The 19,277-nt window shown below is 35.1% G+C and overlaps 1 protein-coding gene across 2 annotated transcripts in view; it reads left to right on the top strand.

Annotated features, from left to right (window-relative positions):
• MED13 (mediator complex subunit 13) overlaps window positions 1-19,277 on the top strand; it is a 108,793-nt gene that overhangs the window by 51,976 nt on the left and 37,540 nt on the right. For both annotated transcript variants that reach the window (XR_003412579.2, XM_027034275.2), the window contains exons 10-15: window positions 10,311-10,524; window positions 12,638-12,719; window positions 14,726-14,847; window positions 16,550-16,640; window positions 16,780-16,994; window positions 18,366-18,562. Coding sequence is in view for 1 of the 2 variants with exons in the window: in XM_027034275.2 (XP_026890076.1) it covers window positions 10,311-10,524; window positions 12,638-12,719; window positions 14,726-14,847; window positions 16,550-16,640; window positions 16,780-16,994; window positions 18,366-18,562 (921 nt within the window). In the remaining variant the exon portion in view is untranslated. The remainder of the gene's footprint in view (window positions 1-10,310; window positions 10,525-12,637; window positions 12,720-14,725; window positions 14,848-16,549; window positions 16,641-16,779; window positions 16,995-18,365; window positions 18,563-19,277) is intronic.

The following is a 19,277-nucleotide window of genomic DNA, read 5'->3' as shown; positions in this document are numbered from 1 at the left end:
ACCCACAAGCCGTGAGATCATGACTTGAGCCAAAGTCGGATGCTTAACTGACTGAGCCACCCAGGTGCCCCTCTTATCACATTTTTAAAATATAATTATTGTTTCTTCCTACACATTTTTGAATGAAGGAATAGGGGAGCTGATTGGTAGGCCTTACTCATTCAATAAGTTATTTAGCTTATACTATGTATTAGTTTCATACACTGCTTTATGATAATGGGGTTGGGATATTTTGGAGGGGAGACCTGGTACCTAAAATTGCAGAATGAAGGGGATCTTGGGTCTTTACCAGGTAGGTTATTCATTTTTTTAGAAAAGAAACCCTGTTGTTCCTCCATTTTCAGCTCTAATTTTTCATTTCTGTCTAGAAATACAGGTTCATATTTTCTCTGAGTTTTTGGTCATTTTGGCTCTCTTGTTGTGGGTTACCATCACCCCCTCTTGCATATTCTAGGCCATGAACTTTCTCTGCTCTGTTTTATTGATTTTGAGTTTCCCTGAGACTAAGTAAAATGTCCCATTTGTAGCCTTTGTCTCCTTTTCCCTACTGTTAAAGATTTATTCTTTCAGTATTCCTTGTTATTTTAGTAAACCTGTGCATCTTATCTAGCTCTTTGAATCTTAAAAATATTCTAGTATGGGTTTTTTTGTTTTTTTTTTTTTCAGTTAAAATTAATCTGGATTTGAAATTTAGGGACTTTAGGATACCTTTTGATCATGGAAAACAACCAGCTTATTTATCAGGCAGAAAGTCTCTTGAAAACAAATGATGTCTTGGAAACAAGTCTTAAAAAGATCTTAGTCTCATTTGTGCTGGATATAATATAAAAGTCCTAAGTACTTGCCTGAAACTACTTTTGGTCTCCTTGTTTCTGTACTTCTCCTTTACATATATTCCTACACAGTAGAGTGATCATTGTAGGTTAAATGTTAGATGTTACTCATTTGCTGAAAACCCTCCAGTAGTTTCCCTCTACATTTAAGATAAAATCCAAACTCTTTTTCCTCATCTGTAAGCTTCTACCCAGTTTCCTGTCTAGCTAGTTCTTTACTCTTATCTATTACTGCCCTGTTTGCTTTCTGATTTTGAGGCATTAGATTTTCTGGTTATTCCTTCAGAAAGCCAAGCTCGTTCCTTTTTTTTTTTTTTTTTTTTTTTTTTTAATTTTTTCTTAAAGTTTATTTATTTTTGAGAGAGACAGAGACAGAATGTGAGTGGGTTAGGGGCATAGAGAGAGGGAGACACAGAATCCGAAGCAGGCTCCAGGCTCTGAGCTGTCAGCACAGAGCCAGACGCGGGGCTCAAACCCACAAGCTGTGAGATCATGACCTGAGCCGAAGTCAGACGCTCAACCTCAACCGACTGAGCCACCCAGGTGCCCCAAGCCAAGCTCATTCCTACTGGCCTTTAGTATTGTATTACAGATGCGGGGAATAGCTCACCCCTTCTTATTCAGTCCTGCTGAAAAGTTACCTTTTCAGGAGGTAGTTTCCTGACCATTTTATCTAAACTATGGCTTTTCTTCACTCCCCAAATCACTACCTACCTTGTACACGGTTTTCATTTTTTCCTTATATATATCATCCAAAATCATATCATGAATTTGTTAATGATCTTTTCCCTATTAAAATACGAGTTCTGTGAAGGCAGGGGCTCTCCGTCTTGTTTACTGCTGTATTCCTCCAGATTACACACAAACATCCCTAGAACAAGTCTAGGCACATAGTGCACATTCAGTAGACGTTTGGATAAATTAAACAACAGTATATTCCTAGGGTTACTTTATGATTTTAGAACTTATTTTCCTTCTAGATTATATTTTCTTATTTAATATAAAAAATGTAGCGTTAAGGACGAAAAGTACTGTTATGAATATTTTAAAAACTTAAGGGGTAAGTTTATGGGCATATTGTATTCATAAGATCAAGAATTCTAGCCATGACTTTAAATAAGTGTATTAGCTGATTGTATGCAGGAGCATCTGTAGGTGAAATGAAATGAAGGTCTCTTAGAAGTTTTAGGGGGTGCCTGGGTGGCTCAGTCAAACATCTGACTTCGGCTCAGGTCATGATAATCATGGTTCATGAGTTCAAGCCACGCATCAGGCTCTGTGCTGACAGCTCAGAGCCTGGAGCCTGCTTCGGATTCTAGGGCTCCCTCTCTCTCTGCCCCTCCCCTGCTTGTGCTCTTTCTCTTTCAAAAATAAACATTAAAAGAAAAAAAAAAAGTTAATATAGTTGGGGTTGCCTGGGTGGCCCAGTTGGTTAAGTGTCCAACTTTGGCTCAGGTCATGACATCACAGGTTTGTGAGTTTGAGCCCTGCATTGGGCCCTTTGCTGTCAGTTCAGGGCTCGCTTCTCTCTCTTTCTGCCCCTCCCTTACTTGTCTGTTCGTGTGTGGCACGCTCACTCTCAAAAATAAACAAACATTAAAAAAAATAAGTTAGTACAGTTTAACATTAGAATCTGTTTTGAAATTGTTTGACATTTTTCTCATGGGATAAGAATGAGAGGATACAAGTATAATGTAGAAAAGTAGCTGCAGAGTAGAATGGTGCTGGGTCATGATATTTAAATTAAGGAAATAACATGCTTCCACTTGTTCCTGGTCACCATTTTTTCTGCTTTGTGAAAAGAAAAGACTGAATAAAAGGGTGGTGTTGTTTTTTTTTTTTTTAATTCTGTGTTTTATGTGAGTATTGTTTTAGTTACATTAGTTACTAAAATGTGTATTATGTTACAATTTGCTTTTGCGTAGAATCCTTTTTTTATTTTAATAGATTAGAATATGGAAAAAAGTAAACAGGTTTAGCTGCTTGCTGTATGAACTAAAACATTTATGGAACATAATTGTTCTGTACTTGATAGAAGTTTTTTGGTTTTATGTTTTAATCACGTGAATATTTTGTCCTTGTAGTTCTTCTTGTGTGGCAGTAGCTCTCAATTGGAGCAATTTCTTATTCCCTCACTCATACCTTCAGGTGACATTTGACAGCGTTAAGAGACAATCTAGATTGTCACAACGGGGAATGTGCTACTGGCATCTGGTAGGTAGAGTCCAGGGATACTGCTAGATACCCTACAATATGTAGGACAGTCCTCCGCAACAAAGCCCAAAATGTTCATAGTGTTGAGGTGCCTTAATATCATGAATAACTTTTACAGAAATTTGAACTCTGGAATAAGTTATTAAATTAGATAGGCCAAACATGTTTACTGATTAGTTTTACTAGGGAGATCCCCCATACTATTTTACTATACAGTAAAATACCTGGTGTGGGCTTCAGTGTTTGCATTATGCTAACAAAAGTTTTGTTTTGTTTTGTTTTTCATAGTTAAAAGGATCTTATTTGGATAACTTAGTGATTCAGGTACCTACTATTAATATTACTTGAGATAGGATGTCATGAGGATCATCACTCAGGTGATGTCTCCTGTCATTAAAATAAATTCTATGAATTAATACTCTTCTTGATGACATTTAAACACCTGTCTTGAATTCTTTTTTTTTAATTTTTTTTTTTTAATGTTTATTTATTTTTGAAGGAGAGACAGAGCACTACCAGGGGAGTGTCAGAGAAAGAGGGAGACACAGAATCTGAAGCAGGCTCCAGGTTCTGAGCTGTCAGCACAAAGCCTTACACAGGGCTCGAACTCACAAACTGTGAGATCGTGACCTGTGCCCAAGTCAGACGTTCAACTGACTGAGCCACCCAGGCAACCCTTGTCTTAAATTCTGTATAGAAGCATTGTCTAGGTTTAAAGATATAATATGATCAAAACTTTTCTAGTCAGAGTAGTCCAGTCAGAAGCCTAGATTGCTTTATATAATAAATTTCTGAATTCATATTACTAGGTAAATTCATATTACTGAATTCATATTACTAGGTAAACCTGGTAAATTTCTATTCTTTTTCCATACTCTGAGTTTTGAAAGTATTTAAATATATGGCGGTTAATTAGGGGGCTGTTGCAACTCCTGCATTCTTTTGCCCTTTAGAACATTATCTTTTTAAATTCATATTCTTCAAATATCTGTTTCATCAGTTTGAATAAAACTGAAGTTTCTCTAATATGCAGGATGCTGTAAAGCACTGTTGGAGTAAAAAATAAATTTGGTCCTGGCCCTAAACGAAATTGTAATCCAATGGAAACTAACATTCTCTAATAGAAGCATACATAAAAGATATTAGGGATGGTGAGCCAGAGTGAAGAATAATTTAATTCCATTTATGAAGATCCAGAAGTTTTATGTACTTTGGTATGGATAGATTATACGGCGTTGCTTAGTAGTTTGCTATGTCATGATGAGAAATGAGACCTGAAAAGGGAGGTGGGGCTATATAATGGAATAAATTATATAAAATACTATTTATAAAAATACTGTTTATGAGTATGTATTTCCCTTGAGATGATAGGGGCACTGTTGTACTTTTTTTTTTTTTTTTTGAGGTAGATGAAATAATAGGGTTTTGGAAAATAAGGATTTTAGAAATATTAACCAAGTAATATTATTGAAAGATTATTTGAAATGAAGAGGTATATATGTATGAAAGGACATCAGTTTGGACTCTTGAATAGTTCAGATATAAGGTGATACAGGGCCCTAGGAAATTAGAGATCGTAGGGATGTGTAGATTTTGTAAGTATAGAATAGACAAGAACTTTATGACCAGTTGAATAGTGCAGTGAGGTAGTAACAGGAGAGTTAAAGACCAGCATATTTATTTTATGAGGGAAAGAGGAGGAAAAACCGATTTGAAGACTTCTACCCTTTTACTCAGTTTACATTAAATTAAGATTTACATAATTTTTAAAATTTTTAAAGTTTTTTATAATTTAGTTTTTATAATTTTTTTTAAAGTACAAGAAACTGTTAATCCCTGTTATCTTGAAGGAGAGGGATTGGGATATTTAGAAGTTTCAACTATGCCTTTGTTTATAATATGACTTTTATTTATTTTTTTATTTTATTTTATGTTTTTAATGTGTATTTATTTTTGAGAGAGAGAGAGAGAGAGAGAGGGAGGGAGAGATTGTGAGCGGGGGAGGGGCAGAGAGACAGAATCTGAAGCAGGCTTCACGCTCTGAGCTGTCAGCACAGAGCCCGACGCGGGGCTTGAACTCACAGACCGCGAGATCATGACGAGAGTCGAAGTCGGACGCTCAACCGACTGAGCCACCCAGGAGCCCCAGTTACAATAATGACTTTTAAATATGTGCTTGTAATACATACGCATTGTAAATTAAAAAAAAAATTTTTTTTTTTAACTTTCATTTTTGAGAGTGAGAGAGAGACAGAGCGTGAGTGGAGGAGGGGCAGAGAGAGAGGGAGACACAGAATCCAAAGCAGGCTCCAGGCTCTGAGCTGTCAGCACAGAGCCTGACGTGGGGCTTGAACTCACGGACAGTGAGATCATGACCTAAGCTGAAGTCAGATGCTTAACTGACTGAGCCATCCAGGCACCCCATTTAATTTTTTTAGTTTATTCATTTATTTTGAAAGAGAAAGTGTGAGCAGGGTGGTGGGGGAGAGAGAATCCCAAGCAGGCCCCTCACTGTCATCTTAGAGCATGATGTGGGCCTCGAACTCATGAGCTGAAATCAATCAGACAGGAGTCAAATGCTCAACCAGCTGAGCCACGTAGGCGTCCCTATGTTGTAAATTTGAATTTAGTGTGAGGAGCCTGCTGAAAGATTCTGTCAGACATTTGTGGCATTGTATCTGAAGCTTAGGAGAGGAAACTGTTAACACAGTTGGAGTAATACATAATGCAAAGAGGGGCAAGAATCTTATCAGTAGAAATTTAAAAAGAAACATTTTTTTAATAAAAATTTTATAGGTGTGTGCTTTTTTAGAATGATGGAGAAATTTGTACGTTTGTTTTATTCACGTTAAGTGAAAATTCAATTTCCATTTGGTATAAATAAAGTTTTCCTTTGACTGCTGTTAAAGAGTGGCACTGTACTTCCATAATAGGTGGATAAACAAAAGAAAGCAGTATTCTTAGTTTTTCTAATTTTTAGTTTTAGATGGTGATGGCTTGCCTAACTAGTACAGAGTATTAGGATTCATCATTTCTAAACATCTCCCTTGTTCTTAGACTTCCATGTGCCTCAGTTGATGCCAGATTTTTCAGCAGCTACTTTAAACTGAAATTCCTTTCTAATTTCTTAGAATTTAGTTTGGGGAGAGAGAGGTTGAGGTGGAGCATAGCATATCTTACATACCAGATATACACATCTGTGGCAATCTTCTTTTTGCTTCTAATTATTTTTAGTTTCTTTATTGGTTAACGCTAGTATCTATTTTAGAATAGTGGCTTTTAAGACCTCATAAGCTTTAGGGGTGCCTGGGTGACTCAGTCGGTTAAGCATCTGACTTTGGCTCAGGTAATGATCTTGTGGTTTGTGGGTTCAAGCCCCACATCAGACTCTGTGCTGATAGCTCAGAGTCTGGAGCCTACTTCAGTTTCTGTGTCCCTGTCTCTCTGCACCTCTCCTGCTGGCACTCCGATGTTCTCTTTCAAAAGTATAAATAAACATTAAAAAATTTTTTTAAACCTTGTAAGTTAAAAAAAAAAATAAACCTTGTAAGTGTTGAAGATAGCAAAATTTCTGCAAAGAAACATTACAGTTTTTTTAATATCATTTTTCAAGGACTAGCACTTAGTTCTAGTAGTATTTTGATTGCTTAAAATAGTCTTCTATTTTGATTCAGAGGGAGACATTTCTAAACCCTGAGCAGAGAAAGAACTATACTGGAGCATAGTTTTATCATGTCTTGTTCTATAGCAAGGCTACATCTGGATATCTTAACCATAGAATTCATCAATAGAATTAGCTCCTATGTTGCATTAGGGGTATACCTGACATTTATATTGTATATTTCATACAGTTACAGAGTGCATTACCTGATCTCTAAAAGATAGTTTCTGTTTTATTTCATAGGAGTCTATGATGAAATAAACTTGTTTTGGTTTATTGTAATCTAAATATTTTAAGTAAGTCTTACTTGATATCTTAATACAATAAAGCTATTCTTCTTACAGTTAGCTTGACTCAGTTTAAGGATTGATGCTGAATAGTGGGCGTGGTACCAGAAAAGGTACTATTAAAGAAAATAGAGGATTTTTGATATTTATTATATTCATTTGTTCCTTAACATTTCCTTCTATAGCTTATCTCCTTCTATAATTGTCAATCCTAAAATACTGTCGTTTCTTGTCTGGAAGAATTTTTATTGAATAAAGGCCTAAAAGCATGTGCTACTCCAAGCCATGTTAAATTCTCTACAAGTATATTTCAGGATAGAATGTTACTGTTGTCATAGTAAAAGGAAAGAGATACACTTAATGAATAATATAAACGTAATTTCAATTTGCTTTGGTCTTTGCAAAGCTTCCTGTTCATTACTGTACCTAATCCTCTTCCAGTTTGTCTGTATTTAGCTCTATATCTGATTGAAACTATCTCTGTGGTTCGACTATATGTGAAAAGTTTCTTTTAGAAAAGGAGGGGTTATTCCTGTTTCACAGAAATATATATATACTATATGATGATAATGATGAAATAACTTTGAGTTTTTAATCTGACATCTTTTAAAAATCACAATTTTTTCTATTCTTATCAATTTTAAATATAGAAAGATGTGTAATGTAAATATATTTTAAAATATGTTGTGACTTGATACTCATGATATTATTGACTACATTTAAATTCATTGCATATCCCAATGTCTGTGAGAACCATTCAATAAAATAACAAGTTGTCTTTAGGCACCGCATTTGGTTTACTCATTTTTATTCTTAATAGAGCCCTGTGCAGGAGCATTGGTCCTTTTAATGTAACTGCACACTAGTTTAACTACTTGTGTAAACAGTGTGGCAGTTTTCCTGCTTCTGCCAGAGGACAACTTAATATGAGAAACAGAGTTGTTTTATTCACCTCTACACAGAGTAGTAGTGTCTTTCAGGTTGGTGGTGGGGAGGAGGAGTGGGATCTTAACACTTTTCTCCTATGAATAGTTACTTGAATATGCATACTTAAAATCTTTCCAGCCTTAACTTTGTTACTATGTTACCTTAGCAAACCATTTCTTTCTACATAATTTGCACATCAAAATCAGCATACTCTGCATTTTCTGTCTTACAAGATTAATTATAAGTAGTGAATAAGAAAACATGTCAAAGTAGATAGCAAACTACTTTGGAGAGACTTATGTTAGCACCTAGTAGTTGAGCAAACAGTTTTGGTCTAAGATGGTAAGATACAATGCTACTCTTTAAGAAATACCTATTCATTCATTTATAGAAGTATTCTAACAGTTTTAAAACATACTCCTGTTAACTAGTTAGCACCATGTTCAAATGGAAGAAAGTTTTTGTAGACCTGGGATTTTAGTTTTGGGGATAAATCTGGGGCATATTGGGAATAACAATGACATGGTATTTAATAGCATGCTTAGAAAATATCAGTTATTTTTTTATGGCCTCTGTTTCACCCTTAGTTTATAGTGTATATGGAGTACTTATAGTGCTGGGCATCTTAAATAGATTGAAAGTTATGATATCCTTCCATTCAAAGATTTTATAAGCTAACAAATACCTTCACCTTCATTGTTCCCAAATCTTACATCTCTTATAATTTTTTTGTCTTAAATTGTAGGACAGATAAGTGGCAGCAGTATCACTTTCTGATGAATGAAGATGGTTTATTTCCAAGTACAAGATACTGTATTTTAGAATTATTAATGCATCCACAACGTCTCAATCCTATGTGGTTTTTCGATTTCATGTATTCATTTAAGAAATATTTATTGAGTACCTTCTACTTGCCAGGCACTGTCCTAGGCATTTGGGATAATTCAATGAACAAAGACAAGATCCCTGTCATTTAGGGTCTTATATTCTAGTGAGAGTGACAGTCAACTATTAATATAAGCAAGTTATATAGATTTTAAAAGATAAGTGCTATGGAGGGAAAAATAGAACAGGGTGAGGGGGATCAGTGTTGAACTAGTTGGGCATTTTGCAATTTTAAATAAGGTCTCCTTCATAAGGTGACATTTAAACAAAGTCTTTTAGAAAGTGAAGGAGTTGGCCATGCAGATAACTTGGAGAAAGAATGCTCCAAACAAAGGGAACAGTCAGGAGTGTGTCTGGCCTGTTTGAGGAACATGAAGGAAGGTCTTGGAAGCAGAGTTGAGAGAGGCAGGAGTAGAATAACCAGATGAAGTTGGTTGGAGAGGCAAAGAGGAGAAAGGTCAAGGAAAGCTTTGGTAGGATATTACAAGGGGTTTGGTTTTTATTCAGAGTGAAATAGTCCTTGCGGGATTTTTACCCTGGTCTGAGTAGAAGCCTAGCTACTTCTTTCTGGCAGCATGGGAATCTCCACTTTACAAACTATAGAGAACATGAATTTGGGAGTCAGAAAATGTCTTCTACAAACCAAAAACATCATTCAGTGTTCACACTCACCAAGTACCCTGGTCTTCAGAGATAGAAAAGTCTTGATGCTTTCTGGGATTCTGGTGGTGCAGATCAGCTTGTGGCTTCTTGCTCTTACCCTTTGATTTTAGCTTTCTCTGATCTGACAGTTTCTACTTGTTTGTCTTTCTAACTTCAGTGTTGTCTCCTCTCTTGTTTTGTTTTATTGATTCTAGTCACCATGTGAAACCATAAGACTGATGATATAAAAATAGATTTTTCCAATCTGATCAGATAAAAACTTTGAGGTACTTGAGCTGAAACTTCACTTGCCATTATAAAACCTCTTGCCAGAATTAATAAGTTATAGTGTTCATGAAACACAAATTAGGTCCTTATAATTTTATAACCTTATCCACTCATGTCAATAGGAAAAGGATAATCACTTCCATTGTATAAATTGTATAAAACTAGTCTTGCCTCAGCACATAGCCCACAATTTTGAGAGTTCCTGTCCTGGAGCAATTTTGATGTAAGAGTCCCTTTCAAAAAAAAAAAAAAAAGTTCCTTTCAGTGAATAGACTTGGACGAGTTAATGCATGTAAGGAATTGGGAACAGAGTGGACATATTTTGGTGGAAAGAACATATAGATAGGAGACCTAGATTTTAGCTTCATTTCTTGATTGCTAAACTTGAGGCTTTAATAAATCATGTAACCTCTCAATGCCTTAATTTCCTCATTCGTAATATGAAGGATTACAGTTTAGATCATCTCTAAATAATCATGAAAACTTGATGATTCTTAAGTCATTGGAATTTTTTTTGCTTTTATGGAAAATTAAATATAATTTTCTAATTTTGTTTTTTTTTTTTTAATGCAGGTTAATGGTGCAATGTAAGAAACCTTTAAAAGTTTCTGATGAATTAGTGCAGCAATATCAAATTAAAAATCAGTATCTTTCAGCAATAGCATCTGATGCAGAGCAAGAATCTAAAATTGATCCATATGCATTTGTTGAAGGAGATGAGGAATTCCTTTTTCCTGATAAGAAAGATAGACAAAACAGTGAGAGAGAAGCTGTAAAAAAACACAAGGTGAGTAAAAGAAATCATAGTACACCAAAGGGTCGCTGATATTTTTTAACACAGCATATAGTACCATACTTCTCTCTCTCTCTCTTTTTTTTTTTTTTTTTTTTTTTGTCTTTTAAAATAGATTAAGGGGCACCTGAGTGGCTCATGTCAGTTAAGCCTCCAGCTCTTGATTTCAGCTCAGGTCAAGATCTCACAGTTGTGAGATCAAGCCCTGTTCCGGGTCTGCACTGACAGCATGGAGCCTGCTTGGGATTTTCTCTCCCTCTCTCTTTGCCCCTCCCCTGCTCGCACTTGCTCTTTCTCTCCCACTCTCTCAAAAATAAACACACTTCGGGGTCCCAGGGTGGCTCAGTAGGTTGAACGTCCAAGTTCAGCCCAGGTCATAATCTCGCGATTTGTGGACTTGAGCCTCGTGTCGGGCTCTGTGCTGACAGCTCAGAGCTTGGAGCCTGGTTTGGATCCTGTTTCTCCCTGTCTCACTCTGCCCCTCCCCCACATGTGCCTGCTCTCTAAAAAATAAATAAACGTTTATTACTTTTTTATTTTTTTTAACGTTATTCGTTTGTGAGAGACAGAGACGCTGTGAGTGAGGGAGGGGCAGAGAGAGAGGGAGACAGGATCTGCGAGGCTTGAACCCACGAACCATGTGATCATGACCTGAGCCGAGGTCAGAACCTTAACCTGCTGAGCTACCCAGGTGCCCCAATTTTTAAAATAAACAAAATTTAAAAATATAGAACGGATATTTATCCTTTTAAATTATGAAAATATTTTTTTTGAATAGGTAAATCAGGTACATTGTACAAAATTTAAGAGTTTATGTAGACTTTATACCTGGTGTCTGATAATGAAAAGATTGTTATTTACTGTAAGAGTTTTTTTGGGTTTGAGGAAAGTACATTAACTTCTGTAATACTGAAATCAGAAAATTTAGGTAGATGAAGTATTTTGATACTGAGTTAAAATATACTGAAATAGGTGAAGTGCCAGTTTTCAAAATACAATAAAATACCCAATGCTGAGTTTATAACGTACATGATATTTTTGAATGTGAGTTAACTTATAGAGCCCCTTGATGAAATATATTAAATATAGGATACAGGAGTATTTATTAGAAATTTGAAAATCTAATATTATAGGATGTATTAAGCACAAGATAACTCTGTTGGATAAGAATTTTGCCTTCAAGGGTACCTGGGTGGCTCCGTCAGTTATGCGTCTGACTTCAGCTCGGGTCATGATCTCATGGTTTGTGGGTTCAAGCCCTGCGTTGGGCTCTGTGCTGACAGCTCAGCGCCTGGAGTCTGCTTCCGATTCTATTTCTCCCTCTCTCTGCCCCTCCCCTGTTCATGCTCTGTCTCTGTCTCTGTCTTTCAAAAATAAATAAACGTCAAAAAGTTAAGACAAAAAGTAGGGGCGCCTGGGTGGCTCAGTCAGTTAAGTGTCCAACTTTGGCTCAGGTCATGATATCACATTTCTTGGTTTCAAGCCCCACTTCGGGCTGTGTGCTGAAAGCTCAGAGCCTGGAGCCTACTTTGGATTCTGTATCTCCCTCTTTCTCTGCCCCTAACCTGTGTGTGCTCGCTTGCTCACGCTCTCTCCCTCTCTCTCTTTCTTTCTCCCCGTCAAAAATAAATAAAAACATTAAATAAAAAAAATTTTTTTAATTAAAATTTGGCTTTAATGTAAAATATGGAAATTGAAAGCTGTAAAATTGTGAAAAGGACCCAATAATAAGTATAATACAGAAAATTCTTTCACAGAGTTTTTAGCCTTACTATGCGCCTGGTACTTGACATTTTGTCCTTCTGTAAATATGAAAAGAGTAGTAGCTGGGAAGGATATAGGTATTATAGAAAGAACATGGACTTTGGAATTTGACAAATTTAGCTTGGAATCCCAGCTCCCACCGTTTATCCAGATACATTTCCTGGGTTATCTTTAGAACTATTTTTTGTAAGTTGAACGTGCTGTTTATCATATAGATTAATTGTGGGAATTAGTATGTCTGTAGAACATCTAGTAGGATGCTTGACACATAGTTACTCAGTAGTTGGAAGATTTTGTTATTTTAAATTATATATTTCAGTGTAATATGTAATATTGTTTGCAGGTAGAAGATGGGCCATCTAGTGTAACAGTATTATCACATGAAGAAGATGCTATGTCATTATTTAGTCCATCTATCAAGCAAGGTAAAACTTTTACTTGCTAATCAAAATATTGCATTACAAGATTACTGCTACAAGCTAATCTGATATTATTGGACTTACAGTGTTCCTTTTTGCATAATTCATGTTTCATAGAAAGGTACCTATCTTAAAATGATTTATTGCTTATTTTGTATTGAGAGAAGCAGGTTGAGATGATAGAAATTCTGTTTTGAATTGTTGAAACTTTCTCTCAAATAAAAATAGTTCTTATGTAAAATGAGATTTGAAGAGATCATCACCTTAAGATCCCTCTCTGATCTGAAAACTCAACTTTATAAATTAGACTTGACTACAATTTTGTTGTCCTTTACTCTCTCACTCAAATTAGAAGAACTGTTGAAATTATTAATTTAACAAATATTTATCAAACAGGTTTTAAATGTAGGGACTATTCTTAGCACTGAGGATACTGTGAAAAAGACTCCACTTTGAAAGTGTCTGACTAGTGCTCCTTGTGCTTGGAATAGAGAGGTGTGGCACATTATTTGTTTTACAAAATTTGTGTGGGAATGAGTGTAATTGCTGTCTTCTGCTTTCTCTAAATTTGGACCATCTCCCACATTCTGGAGCAATCTTTTGAGGTGGAGCTTTGAAATATTTTTTAATAAGTACCCTAGATGATTTTTTACACCAAATTTCAGAACTGCTCCAGTTAATTTTTAGAACTATCATGCAGAGGCACTTGGAAAGTGACTTTCATCTTTCTGAAAGTGAGGACTATTTCAAGTCATTTGATACACCAAGCATACTTCAGGTTATACACCAAACTGTAATTTTTTTCTTATATGAGAATGTAAAAGGAATTTAACTTCTGTTGGTATTTGTAATTTTTCTTAAGTAATCCTATATTTTTCCCTCTACAACTGGGGAGAGTAAAAAAAAAAAAAAAAGGAAAAGGGAAAATAAAATTCTAGAACTAAGGGGGTGCCTGGGTGGCTCAGTTGGTTAAGCGTCCGACTTCAGCTCATGTCATGATCTCACCGCTTGTGAGTTCAAGCCCCGCATCGGGCTCTTTGCTGACAGCTCAGAGCTTGAATCCTGCTTCAGATTCTGGGTCTCCCTCTCTCTCTCTCTGCCCCTCCCCTGCTCATGCTCTCTCTCTGTCTCTCAAAAAATGAATAAACATTTAAAAAAAATTTTTTTTTTTTTAATTCCAGAACTAAAATGAAAGCTTAACCAACAGGTAATATTTATTGAGTACTTCACTGCCTGGCACTGGACAAAGTGCTTTAGCTACATCCTTCATTTTTAATTCTTGTTATTGCTAAGGTACAGAGAGGTTAAGTAACTTGTTCAGGGTCATATTGTTAGTGTCATAGTTGGGAATTCAAATTCATGATAGTCTCTCTGACTCAAGAGCCAGGGCACTTAATCATTGTACTATGTTTCTTTCTTTCAGGAAGATAGAAAACTAAAAATGTGGAAGATAGAAAAATAAAAGTGTGTGTGTGTGTGTGTGTGTGTGTGTGTACTATTGTCCTGTTAGTGTATATCTTTTTATTTGTTATATAAAATCTGAGTATTTAGCCATGTTATGGATTACATAGCCTTTAGTGAGCTTCCTGGAGAAGTTACTACATTTATTTGCAATTTTATTTCTATGAAAAAATTTCTCGATTTTAAGGAAATCACCGTTTCTTTTTTTTTTTTAATTTTTTTTTTTTAATGTTTATTTTTTTGAGAGAGACAGAGAGACAGCACGAGCTGGGGAGGGGAAGAGAGAGGGGAGACACAGAATCTGAAGCAGGCTCCAGGCTCCGAGCTGTCAGTACAGAGCCTGAAGCAGAACTTGAACTCACAGACTTTGAGATCATGACCTGAGCCGAAGTCAGACACTTAACCAACCAAGCCACCCAGGCGCCCCAAGGAAATCATAGTTTCTTATTGCAGAATAGGTTTAAAGTTAGATATCTAGTTTAAATAAATAGAATAATACTTATTTGGTCAGTAGTAGAATTTTTTATTTTGCCTTTTTGGTTGACGTGTAGATGCTCCACGCCCTACTAGTCATGCCCGCCCTCCATCAACCAGCTTGATTTATGACTCAGACCTGGCTGTCTCTTATACTGACCTTGATAATCTTTTCAATTCTGATGAAGATGAATTAACAGTGAGTATTCTATTAATGGCTAAGATTTATAATATCTTTTCCTTAATTTCATGTAGACTTATTTTTCAGAAGTGATGTGTGACTTGAACAGTACGTTTTGGCCCTGAAAAATAAGAAGTATTTTGGAATAAAATTTTATTACTTGGTTTCCTTTTTTTAAACTTATGTTTGAGCATTCTTGGCATAGTGTCACCTACAAACCATGTGTGTTTTTTCTTTATTTTTTTATGTTTGGGATGTGTGATTAAGTTTAATTTGAACGCTACGATATATTTTTTTTCTGCAATCTTTAGGAAGCAGAATTATTTTCCTATTCTTTAATCCTCTCATTTGAGAAATGACCCTGGAATTGACTCACTTAGATAAGAATAATAAGTAATTAACATTAAAATTGTATGCCTTGTCAATTTATTAAGGAATACCACTTCTTTTGAATATGTTTGTCATCACAACCATTATTTTAAGACCGCAATATACTATAATAATGAAAAAGGAAGAAGAGGTAGTATTTAATTTTGAACATCCATTTGCACACAAAGGTGATTATAAAAGAAAACTTAAAATGAAGTTTGTTAGAATGTCAGATTAGTGAACTGAGTGCTGCATTGTCATAAAAGGGAATTCCATTTTCATCTGCATAAAGGTAGCTTGAAAACGTCTGTAGTACATTTGGTCTTTCTTGTCCTATATAATACATACTTTTTTATATAACGTATACTTTTAATCCTCTTTTGTATATGATACACACTGTGTGTATTTGTGTATATATACACATACGTACATATATAGGCACATTTGGTGTCTTCAATTAAGTGATATACAGCAGGTATAGCTGTACATAAACTAACATTTTATATCCCAAAATATAGTATATTTTAGAGAGTACCATTTATTAGGTAAATATGTCCTTGAATTCTTTGATACTTTTATGCTTCCTGTTACTATTCATGTATCAGCTATGGATATTGTGAGGTAAGAAGGTTGTAATTAGAACTGTTATGTTTATGACAAAGAGGCTAACAGGAGACTTGGAACCATGTTAGATATAACCAAATATAAAAACATTGGTGATAGATTGGAGATAGTAAAACTTGGTTTGTTCAACGTATTAAAACTAATTTTTAGTTAGGTATACTATTGCTTGTCATATGAGATCTTTCTGAAGTGTATGCTTTTGTTTTACGAGTTGCAGCATTTTTCTAGGGAGAGGAGGTTATTAAACAAGGTAAAAATATAAATTAGAATTCAGAGAGGTGATTGATTATATAGGAAAATTTGATGTATTTTATTTGAGGGGACAAATGTTTTAGGAGTATTTTTTTCTAAAAAGCGGTTCTGTATTACAAATCCTTATTGCAGATTTCCGTTTTCTTTTTTTTTTTTTTTAATTTTAATAGGCTTTAAGTGGTAGGTTATTCTTCTGTGTTCTGAAAGTATTAGTCATTTTTATTTGGAGGAACTTTTCCCTCTTAAATTGCAGGATTATCATATAAACAGACAAAATAATCTGGGTTCAGTGATTGTTTAAAATATGTTTTAGGTCTTTATAAATTGTTTCTAGTATCTCATATTTTGGCTCTAGCATAAATTCAGAATACTATATTTGATGAATGGGTTTGACCTTCAAGTTACATCTTAATGATCTTGGATCACATTGGATTTAAAATTTCAGATAAATATGTGTTTTTGTTTTTGTTAATAGCCTGGATCTAAAAAGTCAGCAAATGGAACAGATGATAAATCCAGCTGTAAGGAATCAAAAACAGGAAATCTGGATCCATTATCTTGCATAAGTAAGCTTCCCAAATCTGCTGCAGATAAATCCACAACTTTTAATATGAATAAAATTCCCCACGCCTTTCTTTTAAACACAGATTAATTAACTTCTTTTTATTTAGTCTTATGTTAAAATGTGCACTTTATTAATTATAGGCACTGCAGATCTTCATAAAATGTATCCTACACCACCATCGTTGGAACAGCATATTATGGGATTTTCCCCAATGAATATGAGTAATAAAGAATATGGTAGTATGGATATAACACCTGGAGGAACTGTTCTAGAAGGAAATAGTTCTACTGTTGGAACACAGTTCAAAATTGAGGTTGATGAAGGATTCTGTAGCCCCAAACCTTCTGAAATTAAAGTAAGTATTTTATATTTCTGGAAAAATAATTCACTTCCAGTATTTTCTTATAGATTTAGTTAGTTTGTTGCTATATTAAAAAATCTGTCATGATTCTCCTTTTGTAATTAACAAATTTGAAGGCTGAATAGTGGTGAAACTACAGAGAATGCATTTAAGAATACTTGGGCTGCTTCCATAATTTGGCTGTTGTAAATAATGCTGCTATAAACAGGGGTGCATGTATCCCTTTGATTAGTGTTTTTGTAATTTTTGAGTAAATACCCAGTAGTGTGATTATTGGACTGTAGGGTAGTTCTGTTTTAAACTTTTTAGGAACCACCACTGTTTTCCACAGTGGCTGCATCAGTTTGCGTTCCCACCAACATTGTAAGAGAGTTCCTTTTCCTTCACATCCTCTCCAATACCTGTTTCTTGTGTTTTTTGTTTTAGCCATTCTTACAGGTGTGAGGTGATATCTCATCATAAGGGGTTTTTGTTTTTGTTTTCTTGTAAGTGAACTCCATACCATACATTGGGCTTGAACTCACAATCGTGAGATCAAGAGTTGCATGCTCTACCGACTGAGGCAGCCAGACTCCCCTCTCATTGTAGTTTTGATTTGCATAGCCATGATGATGAGCGATATTGAACAGATGAATGGATAGAAGATACACACACATAGGAATATTATTTAGCCATAAAAAAGAATTCGGTCTTGTTATTTGCAGTGACCTTGATGGAGCTAGAGAGTGTAATGCTAAGTGAAATAAGTCAGAAAAGGACAAATACCATATAATTACACTCCTATGTGGAACTTACGAAACAAAGCAAATAAGCAAAGGGGAAAAAAAAGACAAACTAGGAAACACTCTTAACTATAAAGAACAAACTGATAATTATCAGAGGAGTTAGGTGATAAACACTAGGTGATTTATGGAGTTGTTGAATCACTATATCGTACACCTGAAACTAATATAACACTGTATGTTAATTTTACTGGAAATAAAATAAAAAGAATGCATTTAAGAATAGAATAATAGGCACCTGGGTGGCTCAGTCAGTTAAGCATCTGGCCCTTGATTTCCACTCAGGTCATCTCTTGGTTCGTGAGACTGAGCCTCGCATCAGTCTCTGTGCTGATAGTGTGGAGCCTGCTTGGGGTTCTCTCTCCCTCTTTCGCTGTCCTTTCTCCCTCTTTCTCTGTCGTGTGTGTGCGTGCTGTCCCTCTCTCTCTAAATAAATAAATGAACTTAAAAAAAAAAAAGAATAGAATTATATTTACATTTTATTATTTTGTTTAAAGAGACGGGAAAAGAGACTAGATAGAGACAGTTTAGCTTTTTTCCCTTGGAAGATAAGATGGTGAAAGTCATGGTTTTTGTATTGTAGGATTTTTCGTATGTCTATAAGCCTGAAAATTGTCAAGTTCTGGTGGGGTGTTCCATGTTTGCACCTCTAAAAAGTCTCCCAAGCCAATGTCTGCCTCCTATCAAATTGCCAGAAGAGTGTATTTACCGTCAGAGTTGGACTGTTGGAAAATTGGAATTGCTTTCCTCAGGGCCTGCAGTGCCATTCATCAAAGAGGGGTATGATACAGATTTATGTTACTGGTATACTACAGGTGTGCTTATATAGCTTTAATTTTTTTTCATAGAGGTGCCTGCTTTGCTAGTATTTAGAAAAAAGATGCTGGGTTTTAAAGATTCTAAGAATTATTTTTTGATCAATAAATTATAATGGTATTAGTTGGGTGTGGATAAATTGTTGGAAAATTTAAGTATTATTACTCATTGATTACTTGCTTTCATTTTTTTTTGTTGTTTTTTGATTGTCTTCAGAAGCACTGTTTATTTTGCTCTAAAATTCTAAATGCCATTTGTGTATTTGCCATATCACATACTTTTCATATTTTAGTATCTGAAATTGGGGTGTCTTATGACATCTTTAAATGGCCATTGTCCCTTATTGCATGTAAACATCTCTGAAATTAGAAGTTTTTTTGGTTTTTAACAGTGGCATCTTAGGATCAATGAAATATGGTTATTTGTAGTATAAGAACTATAGATAGTAAAGGTGGATGTTTAGGTGTGGATAAGTGTAAACAGATTTTATTTACAATTTGGAGCTAGTTGGTTGGTCCACAGTCCACAACAGTCACCTAGAGTGGATTTATTAACCAGAAATACATTTTAATTCTACTTGTAATTTTTGCAGTAATTGTACTTTCATAATTATCAGTGTTACTGAAAAATACTGGACATTTTTTGTTCTGTTTCGTATCACTAATATGTTCCTTTATGT

Source organism: Acinonyx jubatus, chromosome E1 (assembly GCF_027475565.1).
Source record: "Acinonyx jubatus isolate Ajub_Pintada_27869175 chromosome E1, VMU_Ajub_asm_v1.0, whole genome shotgun sequence".
NCBI classification, from domain to species: Eukaryota; Metazoa; Chordata; class Mammalia; order Carnivora; family Felidae; genus Acinonyx; species Acinonyx jubatus.
This window is presented reverse-complemented; position numbering and strand designations above follow the sequence as displayed.